This window comes from Taudactylus pleione, unplaced genomic scaffold (assembly GCF_031769625.1).
Source record: "Taudactylus pleione unplaced genomic scaffold, aTauple2 ptg000506l, whole genome shotgun sequence".
Lineage (NCBI taxonomy): Eukaryota > Metazoa > Chordata > Amphibia > Anura > Myobatrachidae > Taudactylus > Taudactylus pleione.
In genome coordinates this window covers 2,310,981-2,330,236 of record NW_028284908.1, presented here as the reverse complement: position 1 = coordinate 2,330,236, position 19,256 = coordinate 2,310,981, and the positions used below count along the sequence as shown (strand labels likewise).

At 44.4% G+C, this 19,256-nt stretch overlaps 1 protein-coding gene across 1 annotated transcript in view; it reads left to right on the top strand.

Moving 5' to 3' along the window:
- Nucleotides 1-3,281: 3,281 nt before the first annotated feature.
- Nucleotides 3,282-19,256, top strand: part of ST6GALNAC5 (ST6 N-acetylgalactosaminide alpha-2,6-sialyltransferase 5) — a 42,878-nt gene continuing 26,903 nt past the window's right edge. Inside the window, exon 1 of the mRNA XM_088450071.1 lies at nt 3,282-3,667. Within this exon, the coding sequence (XP_088306197.1) occupies nt 3,363-3,667 (305 nt within the window). The 5' untranslated portion in view covers nt 3,282-3,362. The remainder of the gene's footprint in view (nt 3,668-19,256) is intronic.

Here is a 19,256-nt window from a genome sequence, read left to right as displayed (position 1 = left end):
GCATCCCATAGGTTACCCCTTCACCAGTGGCTTGCCCACCTGATAGGAGACACTACTCCCGCCAAGCTCATCTATCAAAAGTCTATGCCAGACTCCCCCTCTCAGTGAAAACATTGGTACCATCAAGTAACGTCTGAGCCTCACGCACAATTACAGCAGGTCAGACCGTACTCAGAAATCGATAACCTTCCTTCACGCAGTGAGAGTACAAGCTGCGTACGCCGTCGCAGTGACTAATTTATGCACGAACATGTTCCATGTTGAAACGGTCAGGCACGCCTGCGTTTCTCCGACCCCGACCTGACCCCCCCCACCCCCCGTCCCTACCCCCAGAGAGTCTGCCTGTCACTCACTCTGCAATGGCTTTCCGTGCTCTGCGTGATGGCAGTGCGATCGCTGTTCACCGGTCACGCACTGCGTGGCATGCGCAGTGCACAACAATAGCCCACCTGCGTACGCTGTTGCAGTTGCGATCCGTGCTGAACAGGCCCATAGTATATCTACTTGGCAAACTGCAAAAAAAGAGATGGATATTTTTTATCAGAGCATCTTTCTGACTTGCGTTTGTGATTAGCATCAGCAGCAAATAAAAATCTGATTCCTCCGTCTAGTGCGAGATCATTAGTGAGTATGTCAAGGGCCTTTTGCAAATGAAAATGTTGAGAGGAGCCTGTGCTAGATGCTAATTGTAGGGACTCAGACAGAAGTAAAGAAAATATTTTAATTGCAGGATATTCTCCGAGTCGATTAGACATTTATTTTTTTTGTGAGAGCTGAAATGTTCTGTTTAATTGAGTCCTCTATAGAGAGTTATGGGATTATTTTTGGCATTTATTCAAGTAGAATTCTGAAAACACTGGAGAATTCTTGACTAGCAATCAACAAATACAGCCTCGTATACAATAATGGCAATACTATGGGACACGTCTGCATGGGGGCTTATAGCTCAAATACTCTGATTTCTATTATGGTAACCTCATGGGCTGGAGTGAGTGTGCCCGTTTCTACTGGTAATCACGCGACTAAGAGCAGTGACCGATGGGAGACGCTACTTGCTTGTGTAACATTAGTATTTGTGTGACTTATGTTGCAACAAATATATTAAAGGAGCCTCCCTGGGTGTAAATTGCATAATAGGGTGGAGCGGAGTTGATAGAGTCCTTTTTTCGTTCCACAAAATTACATGAATTTTAATTGTGCTCTCGTGGGACGAGAAGTGGAAAGTGTGCGCACGCCTGTATGCGCAAGGTGCTAAAATAGCTGCATTTGCACAAAATGAAATGCACTAAAGGGCACATTTATCACAATTCACACCTCAGATGCGAATGGGATGTGATAATATTGAAAGGATGTATGAAATATCGCACGCAGGTACAGGGCTTGCGAGACAGTCTGCTATGTCTGCCATATTAACAATATCGGTTTCCAGTCCCATTATCGTCAACCCAACTATTTCTACTGTGTGTAGGTATTGGTGCACTAAGCGGGAATGGGATAGATATGCTGTATGTAACATTCGGCAAAAAATAACAGCATTACATAAGCCTTAGTAACTTAATATTACAAAATAAAGGAGGACTCAGGTCAGCTGAGTTTATTCCATTATTTGTAAGGCAAATTTACTACAAGGCAAATTTAAAGTATTAGAGGCCAATGTTTCATTAATGTATCATTAAGTGCAAAAAAAAAAAAGACTCGTAAATAACCGTTAGTCTTCACCTTTTATCGTCATTTAGAAATAGATTTTTTTTCCGCCCTTTGTCTCAATGGAGACCCGTTATTTAAGTTTGCTATGATACCCTCCAACTCCCATTGTGTTTCCGGATCTGTCTTCAGGAAAAGTTTTGTATAAGTACTGTGTATAGGTAAAGAAAAAAATCTGAGCTTAATAAAAAAGAAAAATGGAAAGCATTACAAATATTAGCATGCAATTATGTCCTATAGCCCAAATAATTTAGAAAAATACTAATTTTATTACAAAAATATTAATATAAGTTTTATTTATTTACATTGATATAAAAAATATTTTTTTTAATTCATTCCTATTTAACATAACATTCATTACATGTTACATTGGAAAAAATATGATCGCTTTAAAAAATAAACAAAAAAAACCTGTTCCATTCTACGCATTCTGGTCCTGATTCATTATGGATAGCTAGTGCGAACGCAGTTCCGTAATTGCCGCATGTCTGCTGCGAAAATATGCTAATGAATGCTATCGCAATGACGTCGCACTGCCAGCATAGAGACGCCCACTGCCTCCCACTACCGCTATCTCACATCCGTAATTCCTTGCAGTCCTATGTACACATCGGAAACATCGAGTACCATCGGCCCCTCACGCAGAATTACACAGCCCTGACCTTACTTACAAATTGCTAACCTCGCTGCACACAGTAAGCTCTGAAACTGCGTATGCCGTCGCAGTGGCTAATTTATGCACGCCCATGTACGGCGTTTAAACGGACAGGCACGCCTGCGTTTCTCAGGCCACTCCCCCGTCACCACCCCCAAATGTTGACTACCTGTCAGTCTCTCTGCGATGGCTAACCATGCTCTGCGTCATCGCAGTGCGATTGCAATGTAGCCTTCACACACGCGACGTATGCAATAAACGGCCAACTCTGTACGCCGTTGCTGTTGCGAACCGTAATGAATCAGGCCGTCTGACCATACCGGTATTTCTAGCATCCATGTTCCTGATGAAAATCTGCTTTACCTACTGTATATGATACATATAAAAACGATCGCACTTGCCATACTTGTCAATGATTCTGGCCGAATTACGCGATATCACAAATGCAGATAGATGTCGCAAAACATTCCTGCGATTAATATTGCGATAAAGCAATTAATACATCTAGACGATACAAAATTATTGTGATAAAGACACACAAAAATGCCTTTTATACGGGTAATTATAAAAAAAAAAAGACTTTGATACATCGCCCCCTTAATACATTTTTTTTGTAATAAAAAAAAAAAAGAGATTGCAATCTTGTGAAACTGAAGATCTTCGAAATTGCATTTAAATCTATGAAAAACTCTTTCAACCATCATATTTATACAATTTTATTTATTTTATTTGGTGCTTTTTCAGTGTTTTAACTCTGAAAAACCATGAAATGCCTACAGGGACGATGCCTGAAAGAATGTTTTTTATTTTTTATTTTCAAGCTCTGAAATACGAGCGTTTACACTGTGACTTTACGGTCGGCTGTATGTTTTCACTGCTGCAACATTTCTCTCCACAGCCCCTGAAAATGCGCTGCAAGACTTGTGCGCTCGTAACCAGCTCCGGACACCTGCTGGGCAGTAAACTGGGCGATAAGATTGACCAGACGGAGTGTGTAATACGTATGAATGATGCCCCCACACTGAGACACGGAAAGGATGTTGGCAACAAAACTAGCCTGCGAGTGGTAGCGCATTCCAGCATGCAGCGGGTGCTGAGCAATCGTAACGAGCTCCTCAACCTGAGCCAAGGAACCGTCTTCATCTTCTGGGGGCCAAACCACTACATGCGACGAGACGGAAAGGGAGTCATTTATAACCACCTGCAGCTCATAAACAAGTTACTACCTCGGTTACGAATCCACATCATCACCCGGCACAAAATGCTGCAGTTTGATGATCTTTTCAAGAAGGAGACTGGAAAAGACAGGTAGGGCGCTGGCATGTGTGGCGCCACTGGCCGTGAATGAGAACGCACCTTATTTATGCAGGCCCCTCCCCATCGTGACTGTGCCCCGGGCTGGTATCAGCCCTCTGCCTTTGTGGCCCTTTCAGCCAGGTTAGTGTCAGTGGCCAGGGTGCCCGTGCGTTTTACTGTTGTCACGTTAGTGCTGTGGCTAAGACGCATGTTTGGTACAACAACGTTTGGCTGGATGTATGGCGCAGCTTAGTCACAAAATTTTGTGTGAGCGCCGAACTGGTCTTTTAGGTGAAGTGTGAGGATAGGCTGGTGAGTGCGGCACATCTGTAATGGGATTGTTGTAATTGGTGCAAATGATTAGTTGGAAACAGGCGCAATTACGCTTCCCTCCTGCCGTGCGTAGCGTGAAATTCTGTACACACGCCTTCAGCGATTGGCTACGTAAGGATGCCCCTCTACAGCCCAGACACGCCCCTTCAATCACAAGTATAATTTTTTATTATTATTTTGAGTTATATTGTTTTATTTATTATCCTTAAATGCGTCTATAATGCATATGACTCAGCATCGCTTATATTTGCAAATGTGCGCTGAGAAAATCTTCATTATACGCAGCCCAAGTGGACACAAGATCAACTCGTGCCATATCTCACCCGTGTGCTCTGTAAGGGATGATAATGGGGATATATGGCCGACTGCTTCTGTAGCTGGAGATATTTTATTGTAACTGTATCGAATACAAAATTGCCAGAAATAACTTAAGAACGAGGTTCCAACTCATGTGTATAGCAACCCCTCCCTTGTAGTACATAGAATGGGAAGGGGCCTCTACCTAAGGCCTGGATTTGTAGTGGGCTATGAGGAGGAAGAAGACGGGGAATTCTGGACCTGATTCAGACTCGTTTGCTAGGATGCGTTCGCTCGTAGCTGGCCGATTTTCATGCGTGTGCAATGCTTTGAACCACTGCGAGAGATTTGGAAGCGTTTGCTCGCTGCGCATAGAGAGCCCAGCAGAGTGAGTGACAGGAGAAGCCGTTTGTGGGTGGTGACAGGGGCTGGAAATTATAAACGGGGGAGTGGAGGTGTGAATGCAGGCGTGCCTGAGCGTCTTAACACTATTTAATTATGCAGGCGTGCATAATTAAGAGGCAGCGTCATAGTACACGTCACCTGGCTGGATAGTACACTGAAGTGCTCGCAGTGCTTGCGGCAGGGTATGGTCAACCTCAAGCGCTGCGATCGTATCCGATGTACCGATGGTTGTATATGCTTCCTGGACATGACGTGCACAAGTGGGCATCTTAAGAGTGGCATACACAAAGCGATCGCACGCCTAATGCCTTGCCGTGCGATCGCTTGCATTCACAAATTTGCATGCGCTGGGTGCGAGCGAACGCATCTAGCGAGCGGGTCTGAATGAGCTCCTCTGTTCCGCTACATGAAGTCCGAGTCCTTCTGCGCTGTCAGTTCTCAGCGTGACGAGTGTTCAGTTTTTAGATAACAGGGGGATCCACAGGTGACTACCTCTGTTCCCCCTAAAGTCAGATTTTGCCTAATCTGCAGACATCACTGAGAACCTGATGTTTGGGGAGATTACAAAAATAATTGGCCAATTCCTTGTTCGTTGTAGCCCCACCGAATGCTGTATTGTTCTGTTGAGGTTACTAAGAAAAAAAAACTCCTTGTGCGTGGTGATGCCAGGGCACGAGCCTGACAGTGCAGGGCAGCCGGGGACGGGTCATTCTCTGTTCCTTCAAAATCATGGGCCTGAGAGGGCTGAACAGCATAGGGGGCTGCCTGGTGTTTGGGACTGTGGCGTAACATGGCCTTTGCGTAGGAGGAACGTTTGTATAGGCCAAGAGACTTGCGTCACTGCACGGTATGGAGCAGGAGGCCGTGCGGAGCTAAACAAGATTTAACTGTGTGCAGTAAGATTACTAACCTGAAGTAACGGGGTACGGAGGGAACATGCTGTGGGGTGTCCCCTGCTGTATAGAGGGGAACATGGTCAATTACACATTTTCATCCTACATATTTAATGGTTTGTACTGTGCAAGTACCAGCTGCGCCTCTAGACAAAACATGTGACACACTAGGAGAATAATAGCCACATATGTGACACACTAGGAGTATAATGGCCACATATGTGACACACTAGAAGAATAATAGCCACATATGTGACACACTAGGACAGTAATAGCCAGGCGTGTGACACACTAGGAGAGTAATAGCCACATATTTGACACACTAGGAGAATAATAGCCACATATCTGACACACTAGGAGAGTAATAGCCACATATGTGACACACTAGGAGAATAATAGCCAGGTATGTGACACACTAGGAGAATAATAGCCAGGTATGTGACACACTAGGAGAATAATAGCCACATATGTGACACACTAGGAGAATAATAGCCAGGTATGTGACACACTAGGAGAGTAATAGCCACAAATGTGACACACTAGGAGAATAATAGCCAGGCGTGTGACACCCTAGGAGAATAATAGCCACATATGTGACACACTAGGAGTATAATAGCCAGGTATGTGACACACTAGGAGAATAATAGCCAGGTATGTGACACACTAGGAGAGTAATAGCCACAAATGTGACACACTAGGAGAATAATAGCCAGGCGTGTGACACACTAGGAGAATAATAGCCACATATGTGACACACTAGGAGAATAATAGCCAGGCGTGTGACACACTAGGAGAATAATAGCCAGGTATGTGACACACTAGGAAATAATAGCCACGTATGTGACATACTGGAGAATAATAGCCTGGCGTGTGACACACTAGGAGAATAATAGCCAGGTATGTGACACACTAGGAGAATAATAGCCACGTATATGTGACACACTAGGAGTATAATGGCCAGGTATGTGACACACTAGGAGAATAATAGCCAGGTATGTGACACACTAGGAGAGTAATAGCCACATATGTGACACACTAGGAGAGTAATAGCCACATATGTGACACACTAGGAGAATAATAGCCAGGCATGTGACACACTAGGAGAATAATAGTCAGGTATGTGACACACTAGGAGAGTAATAGCCACATATGTGACACACTAGGAGAGAAATAGCCACATATGTGACACACTAGGAGAATAATAACCAGGCGTGTGATATACTAGGAGAATAGTAGCCAGGCATATGACACACTAGGAGAATAATAGCCAGGCGTGTGACACACTAGGAGAATAAAAGCCAGGCGTGTGACACACTAGAAGAATAATAGCCACGTGTGTGACACACTAGGAGAATAATAGCCAGGCGTGTGACACACTAGGAGAATAATAGCCACGTATGTGACACACTAGGAGAATACTAGCCACGTATGTGACACACTAGGCGAATAATAACCAGGTATGACACACCCTAGGAGTATAATGGCCACATGTGACACACTAGGAGTATAATAGCCACGTATGTGACACACTAGGAGAATAATAGCCACATATGTGACACACTAGGAGAATAATAGCCATATATGTGACACACTAGGAGAATAATAGCCACATATGTGACACACTAGGAGAATAATAACCAGGCGTGTGACACACTAGGAGAATAATAGCCAGGTGTGTGACACACTAGGAGAATAATAGCCAGGTATGTGACACACTAGGAGAATAATAGCCACGTATGTGACATACTAGGAGAATAATAGCCAGGCATGTGACACACTAGGAGAATAAAAGCCAGGTATGTGACACACTAGGAGAATAATAGCCACGTATATGTGACACACTAGGAGTAGAATGGCCACGTATATGTGACACACTAGGAGAATAATGGCCAGGTATGTGACACACTAGGAGAATAATAGCCAGGTATGTGACACACTAGGAGAATAATAGCCAGGTATGTGACACACTAGGAGAATAAAAGCCAGGTATGTGACACACTAGGAGAATAATAGCCACATATGTGACACACTAGGAGAATAATAGCCAGGCGTGTGACACACTAGGAGAATAGTAGCCAGGCGTGTGACACACTAGGAAAATAATAGCCAGGCGTGTGACACACTAGGAGAATAATAGCCACATATGTGACACACTAGGAGAGTAATAGCCATGCGTGTGACACACTAGGAGAATAATAGCCAAGCGTGTGACACACTAGGAGAATAATAGCCAGGTATGTGACACACTAGGAGAATAATAGCCAGGTATGTGACACACTAGGAGAATAATAGCCACATATGTGACACACTAGGAGAATAATAGCCAGGCGTGTGACACACTAGGAGAATAGTAGCCAGGCGTGTGACACACTAGGAAAATAATAGCCCGGCGTGTGACACACTAGGAGAATAATAGCCACATATGTGACACACTAGGAGAGTAATAGCCATGCGTGTGACACACTAGGAGAATAACAGCCAAGCGTGTGACACACTAGGAGAATAATAGCCATGCGTGTGACACACTAGGAGAATAGTAGCCAGGCGTGTGACACACTAGGAGAATAATAGCCAGGCGTGTGACACACTAGGAGAATAAAAGCCAGGCGTGTGACACTCTAGAAGAATAATAGCCACAAATGTGACACACTAGGAGAATAATAGCCAGGCGTGTGACACACTAGGAGAATAATAGCCACGCATGTGAGAATAATAGCCAGGTATGTGACACACTAGGAGTATAATGGCCACATATGTGAGACACTAGGAGTATAATAGCCACGTACGTGACACACTAGGAGAATAATAGCCACAAATGTGACACACTAGGAGAACAATAGCCACGTATGTGACACACTAGGAGGATAATAGCCACGTTTGTGACACCCTAGGAGAATAATAGCCACGTATGTGACACCCTAGGAGAATAATAGCCACGTATGTGAGAATAATACCCAGGTATGTGACACACTAGGAGAATAATAGCCACGTATGTGACACACTAGGAGAATAATAGCCACGTATGTGGCACACTAGGAGAATAATAGCCAGGTATGTGGCACACTAGGAGAATAATAGCCAGGCATGTGACACGGAATCGGTATGAGATGCGGCCGGCGGCTCGATTCCAGCAGCAGCAGCCCAGCAGATGAACAGATCCCGGCAGCGGCAGCCCGACAGCGCCGGAAATCCCGATCATCCTGAGGTAAGTAATAACTAACCTAACCCCCCTAACCCTAACCCTCCTTAGATGTGCCTAACCCTAACCTCCCCCCCCAGTACCTAACCCTAACCCTCCACTTCCCCGCTGCCTAAACCTAAGTCCCCCGGGGTTTGCCTAACCCTAAATCCCCCCCGGGCGTGCCTATCCCTAACCCTCCCTCCCCCTAGCCTTACCCTAACCCTCCCGGGGGAGTGCCTAACCCTAAGTCCCCCCGGGTGTGCTAAACCTAACCCTCCCCCCCTCGGCTGTCCGATCGTGGCGCCCGGCATCCCTTCGATCGGGGTGCCGGGCGTCTGTCTCCCGGCGTCGGGAAAATGACAGGCGTCTAGATATAGACGCCTGTCATTTAACCCACGCCGGGATAAAGCAGTCGGGAAGCCGGCTGTCGGGATCAGCCGGTTTCCCGATTGCATCCCATGTGCCACACTAGGAGAATAATAGCCAGGTATGTGACACACTAGGAGAATAATAGCCACATATGTGACACACTAGGAGAATAATAGCCAGGCGTGTGACACACTAGGAGAATAATAGCCAGGTATGTGACACACTAGGAGAATAATAGCCACGTATATGTGACACACTAGGAGTATAATGGCCACGTATGTGACACACTAGGAGAATAATAGCCAGGTATGTGACACACTAGGAGAGTAATAGCCACGTATGTGACACACTAGGAGAGTAATAGCCAGATATGTGACACACTAGGAGAATAATAGCCAGGCATGTGACACACTAGGAGAATAATAGTCAGGTATGTGACACACTAGGAGAGTAATAGCCACGTATGTGACACACTAGGAGAGTAATAGCCACATATGTGACACACTAGGAGAGTAATAGCCACATATGTGACACACTAGGAGAATAATAACCAGGCGTGTGATACACTAGGAGAATAGTAGCCAGGCATGTGACACACTAGGAGAATACTAGCCAGGCGTGTGACACACTAGGAGAATAATAGCCATGCGTGTGACACACTAGGAGAATAATAGCCAGGCGTGTGACACACTAGGAGAATAAAAGCCAGGCGTGTGACACACTAGAAGAATAATAGCCACGTGTGTGACACACTAGGAGAATAATAGCCAGGCGTGTGACACACTAGGAGAATAATAGCCACGTATGTGACACACTAGGAGAATAATAGCCACGTATGTGACACACTAGGCGAATATTAACCAGGTATGACACACCCTAGGAGTATAATGGCCGCATATGTGACACACTAGGAGTATAATAGCCACGTATGTGACACACTAGGAGAATAATAGCCACATATGTGACACTAGGAGAATAATAACCATATATGTGACACACTAGGAGAATAATAGCCACATATGTGACACACTAGGAGAATAATAGCCAGGCGTGTGACACACTAGGAGAATAATAGCCAGGTGTGTGACACACTAGGAGATTAATAGCCAGGTATGTGACACACTAGGAGAATAATAGCCACGTATGTGACATACTAGGAGAATAATAGCCAGGCATGTGACACACTAGCAGAATAAAAGCCAGGTATTTGACACACTAGGAGTATAATGGCCACGTATATGTGACACACTAGGAGAATAATAGCCAGGCGTGTGACACACTAGGAGAGTAATAGCCATGCGTGTGACACACTAGGAGAATAATAGCCATGCGTGTGACACACTAGGAGAATAATAGCCATGCGTGTGACACACTAGGAGAATAGTAGCCAGGCGTGTGACACACTAGGAGAATAATAGCCAGGCGTGTAACACACTAGGAGAATAAAAGCCAGGCGTGTGACACACTAGAAGAATAATAGCCACGTATGTGACACACTAGGAGAATAATAGCCAGGCGTGTGACACACTAGGAGAATAATAGCCACGCATGTGAGAATAATAGCCAGGAATGTGACACACTAGGAGTATAATGGCCACATATGTGAGACACTAGGAGTATAATAGCCAGGTATGTGACACACTAGGAGAATAATAGCCACGTATGTGACACACTAGGAGAATAATAGCCACGTATGTGACACACTAGGAGGATAAGAGCCATGTTTGTGACACACTAGGAGAATAATAGCCACGAATGTGACACCCTAGGAGAATAATAGCCACGTATGTGAGAATAATAGCCAGGTATGTGCCACACTAGGAGAATAATAGCCAGGTATGTGACACACTAGGAGAATAATAGCCAGGCGTGTGACACACTAGGAGAATAATAGCCAGGTGTGTGACACACTAGGAGAATAATAGCCAGGTATGTGACACACTAGGAGAATAATAGCCAGGTATGTGACACACTAGGAGCATAATAGCCAGGTATGTGACACACTAGGAGAATAATAGCCAGGTATGTGACACACTAGAAGAATAATAGCCACGTATGTGACACACTAGGAGGATAATAGCCAGGTATGTGACACACTAGGAGAGTAATAGCCACATATGTGACACACTAGGAGAATAATAGCCAGGTATGTGACACACTAGGAGAATAATAGCCAGGTATGTGACACATTAGGAGAATAATAGCCAGGTATGTTACGCGCTAGGAGAATAATAGCCAGGTATGTGACACACTAGGAGAATAATAGCCAGGTATGTGACACATTAGGAGAATAATAGCCAGGTATGTTACGCGCTAGGAGAATAATAGCCAGGTATGTGACGCACTAGGAGAATAATAGCCACGTATGTGACACACTAGGAGAATAATAGCCAGGTATGTGACACACTAGGAGAATAATAGCCACGTATGTGATACACTAGGAGAGTAATAGCCACATATGTGACACACTAGGAGAATAATAGCCAGGTATGTGACACACTAGGAGAATAATAGCCAGGTATGTGACACACTAGGAGAATAATAGCCACATACAGTATGTGAGACGCGCTAGGTGAATAATAGCCACGTATGTGACGCGCTAGGAGAATAATAGCCACGTATGTGACGCTAGGAGAATAATAGCCACGTATGTGATGCGCTAGGAGAATAATAGACAGGTATGTGACACGCTAGGAGAATAATAGGCAGGTATGTGATGCGCTAGGAGAATAATAGCCACGTATGTGACGCGCTAGGAGAATAATAGCCACATATGTGACGTGCTAGGAGAATAATAGCCATGTATGTGACACGCTAGGAGAATAATAGCCACGTATGTGACGTGCTAGGAGAAAGTGTGCAAATCCCGCGATCGCACGGCAAGGCATTAGCACGCCCACTATGTCTTGGCGTGCGATCGCGCTGTGTATGCAGACGCCCACTAGCCTACCTTAAGACTCCTACTTATGCACGTCATCTCCAGGAAGTGCATGCAGCCATCGGTAACATCGGTACCGTCGGACCCATACGCAGCACTTGTGGTTGATTATACCTTACCGCAGGCACTGCGAGCGCTTCAGTGTGAAATTCAACCAAGTGACGTGTACTATGAGGATCTGTAATAATTAGGCACGCCTCTGAAATGGCGTTAAGACGCTCAGACACGCCTGCGTTCGCACCACCACTCCCCCGTTTCCATCGACCAACCCGTTACCACCCACAAACGGCTTCTCCTGTCACTCAGTCTAGCGAACAGTCTTTGCTTAAGGGGCGATTGCATGGACTGGTTCGTGCATGCACACTGCGATGCATACGCGTGCGCAGATTGCAAATATTGGCGAACGCATCTTAGCGAGCGGGGCTGAATCGTGCCCCGAATCTAAAAACTCCAAACCTTGCACAATTGTATCACTAATTACTAAGGAATTCTGCAGTGATTTTTTTTTTATTACAATATATTGACGTTTAGCCATGGCGTGTATTAGTATGCAAGAATTATTCACACGACAGCGTTCATTATTGGTCTGAGATTGAGATGGATGTGTGAGAAACCTGTAAAATGCTGTTATAAGGAAGACTCATTAATAATAATAACAGTATTTATATAATAGATTGCCTCCTCCACATTTATATTACTTATGTATCTTAATGTGGAATTATATTATTAGTCTGTTATTAAGAAGGCGCAAACGCGCACAGATACTCTGATACAGTTTTTCAGACACATGCTGGGTCACCTCAGTCTGCACCCCCCTCCGCCCCCTGACTGCTACCCGACCCGGCCATTCCCCGGTCCGTCGCACGCCCGGCTCCCTGGTGGACGGCCGAGTCCTCTTCTGCGGTGCTAGGACTGTGCTGTCTCCCTTGCAGTGGGATCCCTTTGGGGGGTCTATGGTTCCCTCCGCACATGCATGTTGGACATGGGACAGGTCTTACAAATGTATTATATAGCTTAATGAAAAGTAACCAGAAAGTAATTTCTCATGGATGCATTGCCAGTAGCTTTAGCACATGAAACCAATGGTACCATTTTACACCATCACAAACTTGGGGTGTCAAACTTTTCCTTGTTCATACAAACTGGGTGGCACAGTGGTTAGCATTGCTGCCTCACAGAACTGGGGTCATGGGCATACTTCCCTGTTTTACTGATCTCTCCCCTGATAGGGACCCGTAACCCTGCTCGTTTCACTGCGGGCTGGAGGCGGATGGGTGCTGTGTGACTCCGCCCAGACACTGGAGTATGCACATATGCTCACAGGTTCCACTCCAACCATAGCCCTATCTGTGTGGCGTTTTTATGTGTTTCCTGTATTTGTGGGGATTCCTCCAGGTGCTCCAGTTTCCTACCAACACTCCATACTGGTAGCAAACTGCCTGCAGAGATAATAAGTATGTGAGTGTGGTTAGATTGTAAGCTCCACTGGAGCAGGGACTGAAGCCAATGACGCATATACTTATTTTGTACTATTATAAGTTAATAGTGCATCCAATGGATTTTGCTGGCAGTATGGAAGTTAGTCATCCAGCAAACACCCAAATACTTTTCTTTTTGGTAGTGACCCTGAACAACTCGCTCCTCTGTCAGGTTGTTTTTCCTGTCTGGTGCTTAATTAATACATTACTTACTGTACACCGATTCCAACCCAGTCATGTTATGCAGATGTCAGCCCCAGGTACACAGTTCCTTTCAGGCTGCCGCAGCAGAGATCTTCCGGCTAAACGCTGGAGTGTGCAATCTCCTATGTAATTAAAAGGTGAATTATTTTATTTGAAAACATAATAGTTGAATTTCCTGTGTCCCTGCAGTTACTGCCTGCGCAAACATGTCATTTATTCTAACTGTGATTTAGGAAATGAAGATGTGTCTTGCCCTGTGTATGTGTGTGTATGTATATGTGTATATATATATATATATATATATATATAAAACTAGCGCTTGCCTGCAGCTTCGCTTACGTGGATGTCTGTTATTGTTAGTAAGCAGAACTAATTTTACAAAGACGGTAGTGGCATCTAATATTGTGATGTATATTTTATGTTGTACACATTGATCACAGAGTGTTTTGTAAACAATATTTGCAGTTTTTTCCTCAGGGATTAACACAAAAAGATAGTGAGGCTACTAACTCGTGAGCAAGACACTTAACCTACAATACACTGAAAGGTTGCAAGTAACATGAGCAGCGACTCTGTGATATGTAAGATTTGTCTTGGTGCGCCATCTACTGGATTAACATGTATACTGCAACTTCATGAGTTAAGATAAGCTGCCTGAATAGTGCTTAATAAATATACAGTTGGATTATATATATATATATATATATATATATATATATATGAAAAAAAATTGAAACTGTATATCACAGCATATTTGAAAAGAACACTAACACACACACAAGGTATCACTGTGATGCACCTCAGTGTATAAAATCACCACAACAACAGGTAAGGTGAAACGCAATAACACATAAAAACATGTTTTGGCAGTATTAAGCCAAATATGCCTCAAGAAACAAGCATCTATACGAAACAGTCGTTTGAAAAATAATGACCAACTCATCATCCGCCCTGCGGACAAAGCAGGAGCCATAGTGCCCTAGGATCTCTCTGATTACCATGCAGAAATTAAACGGCAATTAATGGAACCAGGAGCTTACCCTAAACTTAGGGGTGATCCAACTGCTACTTTTAACAGAGAACTCAAGGAGATACTATGTCTTGCTAAAGATGCTATTACGTATTAATGAGGAAGTATTTACTATCTTACTCCCGGATTTTCCTATCATTGTTAAACACTCTACCAAAGATCCACAAGGGGATTTCCCCTTCCCCTGGGAGGCCTATAACCTCAGCCTGTGGATCTTTGTTCCAACCAACAGCGATTTATTTGGACTCTATTCTGCAACCTCTGATTTGTGAACATCCACATTTCCTTCTGGACACCACCATGTTACTCAATGAGCTAAAAAAAAATGGACAATCTTCCAGGGGATGTTTGGCCTGTGACGGCGGACGTCACAAGTCTCTATACTATTATCCCTCATTCGGATGGTCTGGTATCAGTTAAGAAATTGTTGCTTAATAAAAGCTCTTTTGATGCTGCACATGTTGACATATTACTGATGGTATTAGAATTTGCCCGTGCTGCTCCCTACCTTTGGAACTCTCTCCCTCTCCCCATCAGATTCTCCACCTCTCTACAATCATTCAAACGGGCTCTCAAGACCCCCTACTTCATCACAGCCTTCCAGCTCTCATCCTAACTCCCTGCTACATACTGTACTCCTTCCTCCCTGCCTACCCCATCTGTGTCTGCCCCTGCCTTTTAGAATGTAAGCTGTTACGAGCAGGGCCCTCTACCCTCTTGTGCTTTTCCCTACTTCTTACTCCCCACTAGGGCACCTAACACTTGGTTGCTTATGTTCTGCTGCTTTTGTGGGTGTTATGGTCGCTAATGTAGCAATATATATTATCCATGTCCTGGTCCTGTATTGTACTGTAAGTCACTGGTCACCTATTTGTTATGTACTTTGTAAGGCGCTGCGGAACACTTATGGCGCCATATAAATAAATTATAATAATAATAATAATAATAATTGACCACATTTTTTTTTCTCTTTGATAGCGAATACTTTTTACAAACTAAAGGGTGTGCCATGGGCTCTTCTGTGTGATATTGAGGACATGATATTTCCAGTAAGATCTTGTTCTATAAGAGATTTATAGATTATTTGTATATTATTTGGTGTGGTAATAAGGAGGAATTAGAACACATTTTTTAAAATCATAATTCTACCGATTTGTCCAGTTAAGTTTACGTATAAGGTGCATCAAAGTGAAATTGAGTTTTTGGATGTACAGATTAATTTGAAAAATTCTTGGATTAATACTACCGTGTACAATAAGTAAACTGATCGCAATACCTATTTACATGTGACCAGCTGTCACCCTAAAATTATGAAATTCGGTATCCCCTATTCACAGATGATAAGAGTCAGGCGAATCAATAATGATCCACCCAATGGTGCATACACACGTTCAGATCAGAAAACGATAAAGATCTTGTTGTCTGATCGTCCTGCATGTGCTGGATGAACGTTATCGAACATCCAGCACAGCACCAACCCCTAAACTACCCACGATCAATGATCACGGGTCCCTATAGTACCCTGGTCGATATTGACCAGGTTGGACGGCATGCACGGGTGATGGTCGTTTATCAACCATCCGTGCCTGCGCATCGTCCATCGTTTGGGGGTTGGAAGGGGCCAATGGACGATATTAGTGATAAACGATATCGTTTATATCGTCCTACAAAATCTGTCCGTGTTTATGCACCATTACAGAGGCACAGATTGATATTCTGATTGACCGCTTTGTTGCTAGTGCGATATGATTATGGATACCTTAATAGGTTAAAACAAAAAGTGCTACAGTTTGACCAAAAAGAACTATTGTGGTAAAAAAAAAAAATAACAAACGGAGGTTACCAGTAAGTTTCCATGGGGACTCATTAATAGCAGACAAAGCCACATTATACTAAGGTTTCTAAAAAGCTTTGGAAATTAGTACAGACGGATAAGGATCTTGGGTTATCGGATTGTGCCCTGATGTCATGTTATTCTAGATCCAGCAACCTGCATGATATATTGGTTAAGACTGATGTTTCAGGCTGCAGTAAAATACCTGTTGCACATAACTTCCCCGGCTGCTATAAGTGTACATGTGTCACCTGTAGGTATCTCCTTTTTTCCATCCACACTCAGACAAGAAATGACATATCAGGTACCATCTGACTTGTGAATCCTCTTTCGTAGCGTATCAGATTTTGTGCCCATGTGGTTATACTTACATTGGTAAGACATTCAGGAAATTTAAAGAGAGGATGGGGGGCACATCGTTCCTCCATGCGAGCTGCTTTGTTGAATGGGAGCAGTGACCAGCCGGTGGCTCGCCACTTTGTTGAGGCTGGTCACAATCTTGCGAGTCTCCGCTATCCGATGATCGATTATATCCCCCCACTCAGGAGAGTGGGTGACCGTAATAAGCTTTTGCTCAAACGCAAAGCGTTCTGGACACACTTCTTAGATGTCATTTCCTCTAGAGGGTTTAATGAAGTTCAGCCACTGACATGTTTCTTTAATTAAGGATTATTATTTATATGGATTCTGTATCTTAGTATATAAAGATATTATGTAATGTAGTGTATTACAATATTGCTAGGGATTGTTTGTCATTATTGACTTCCAATTGATTACTTGTCTGTTATTTCTGTATATTGGTGTATACATTGAAGCCATGACTGTTTCGTATAGATGCTTTTTTCTTGAGGCATATTTAGCTTAATACTGCCAAAACATGTTTTTATGTGTTATTGGGGTGTGCAATATATGTATATATAAAGTATGTGTGTGTTTGTGTGTATATATATATATATATATATGTGTTTTTTTATTATTATTTATTTTGTTTTATACATATAGTAATTTTGGACTTGAGGAGCCTGTGCAAATTCCGATAAACAAATGTTTGTGTCCATAGTTCATAAACAGTCCCTAAAATTGTATTTGTCCCCAAAACAAAGTATATCTATATACATCTAATAATTTTTGGCTTCAGGAGCCTGCACACTGCAAGTGTCTGGGTTTTCCTTTATTGCTCCTCTCCCTGATGTCACATTGAGATATTACATACTGTACCTCAGTATCTTTCTAGGTGACTAAGCTATACAATATTGAAAACGCAATCCAAATTCATCCCGTAGTTTTTGCATGATGGCGGAACGAACAGACAGACAGACAAATAAATAAAGATACTGAAAAAATTTTTTTGTCTCCATAGATCATACACAGCCCCAAGGAGTATATTTCTCCCAAAAAATAACTCTATTTACAGACACAACAATTGCAACTTTATTAGAAGTATATGAAATGAATGCACACACACACTAGCTGCAGCACCTGGTGTTGCCCCTTCTCTCTCCCTTTCCCCATGACTCTTCTGCCTCCCCTCTGTCTCTCCCCCTTGCCCCCGACTCTCTCTCCCCTCCCAACTATCTACAATCTGTATAACTCCACACTCTATCTCTGTACCCCATTTCTCCCCAAAGCCCAACTCTCCCTCTCCTCTCCACCCCCCCCCCATCTTTGTCTCCCGTGACAGCTATTCCCCCTCCTCTCTCGTTACACTGACTGCAGCCTCGGCGGTGTGACAGGGATGGCGGGGCCTGATTTGTACATTGACTACAGCCTCGGCTATGTGATAGGGATGGCGCGGCCTGATTTGTACACTGACTGCAGCCTCGGCGGTGTGACAGGGATGGTGGGGCCTGATTTGTACACTGACTGCAGCCTCGGCGGTGTGACAGGGATGGTGGGGCCTGATTTGTACACTGACTGCAGCCTCGGCGGTGTGACAGGGATGGTGGGGTCTGATTTGTACACTGACTGCAGCCTCAGCGGTGTGATAGGAATGGTGGGGCCTGATTTGTACACTGATTGCAGCCTCGGCGGTGTGACAGGGATGGCGGGGCCTGATTTGTACACTGACTGCAGCCTCGGCGGTGTGAGAGGGATGGCGGGGCCTGATTTGTACACTGACTGCAGCCTCGGCGGTGTGATAGGGATGGTGCGGCCTGATTTGTACACTGACTGCAGCCTTGGCGTTGTGTGATAGGGATGGTGCGGCCTGATTTGTACACTGACTGCAGCCTCGGCGGTGTGATAGGGATGGCGGGGCCTGATTTGTACACTGACTGCAGCCTCGGCGGTGTGACAGGGATGGCGGGGCCTGATTTGTACACTGACTGCAGCCTCGGCGGTGTGATAGGGATGGTGCGGCCTGATTTGTACACTGACTGCAGCCTTGGCGTTGTGTGATAGGGATGGTGCGGCCTGATTTGTACACTGACTGCAGCCTCGGCGGTGTGATAGGGATGGCGGGGCCTGATTTGTACATTGACTGCAGCCTCGGCGGTGTGACAGGGATGGCGGGGCCTGATTTGTACATTGACTGCAGCCTCGGCGGTGTGACAGGGATGGCGGGGCCTGATTTGTACATTGACTGCAGCCTCGGCGGTGTGACAGGGATGGCGGGGCCTGATTTGTACACTGACTGCAGC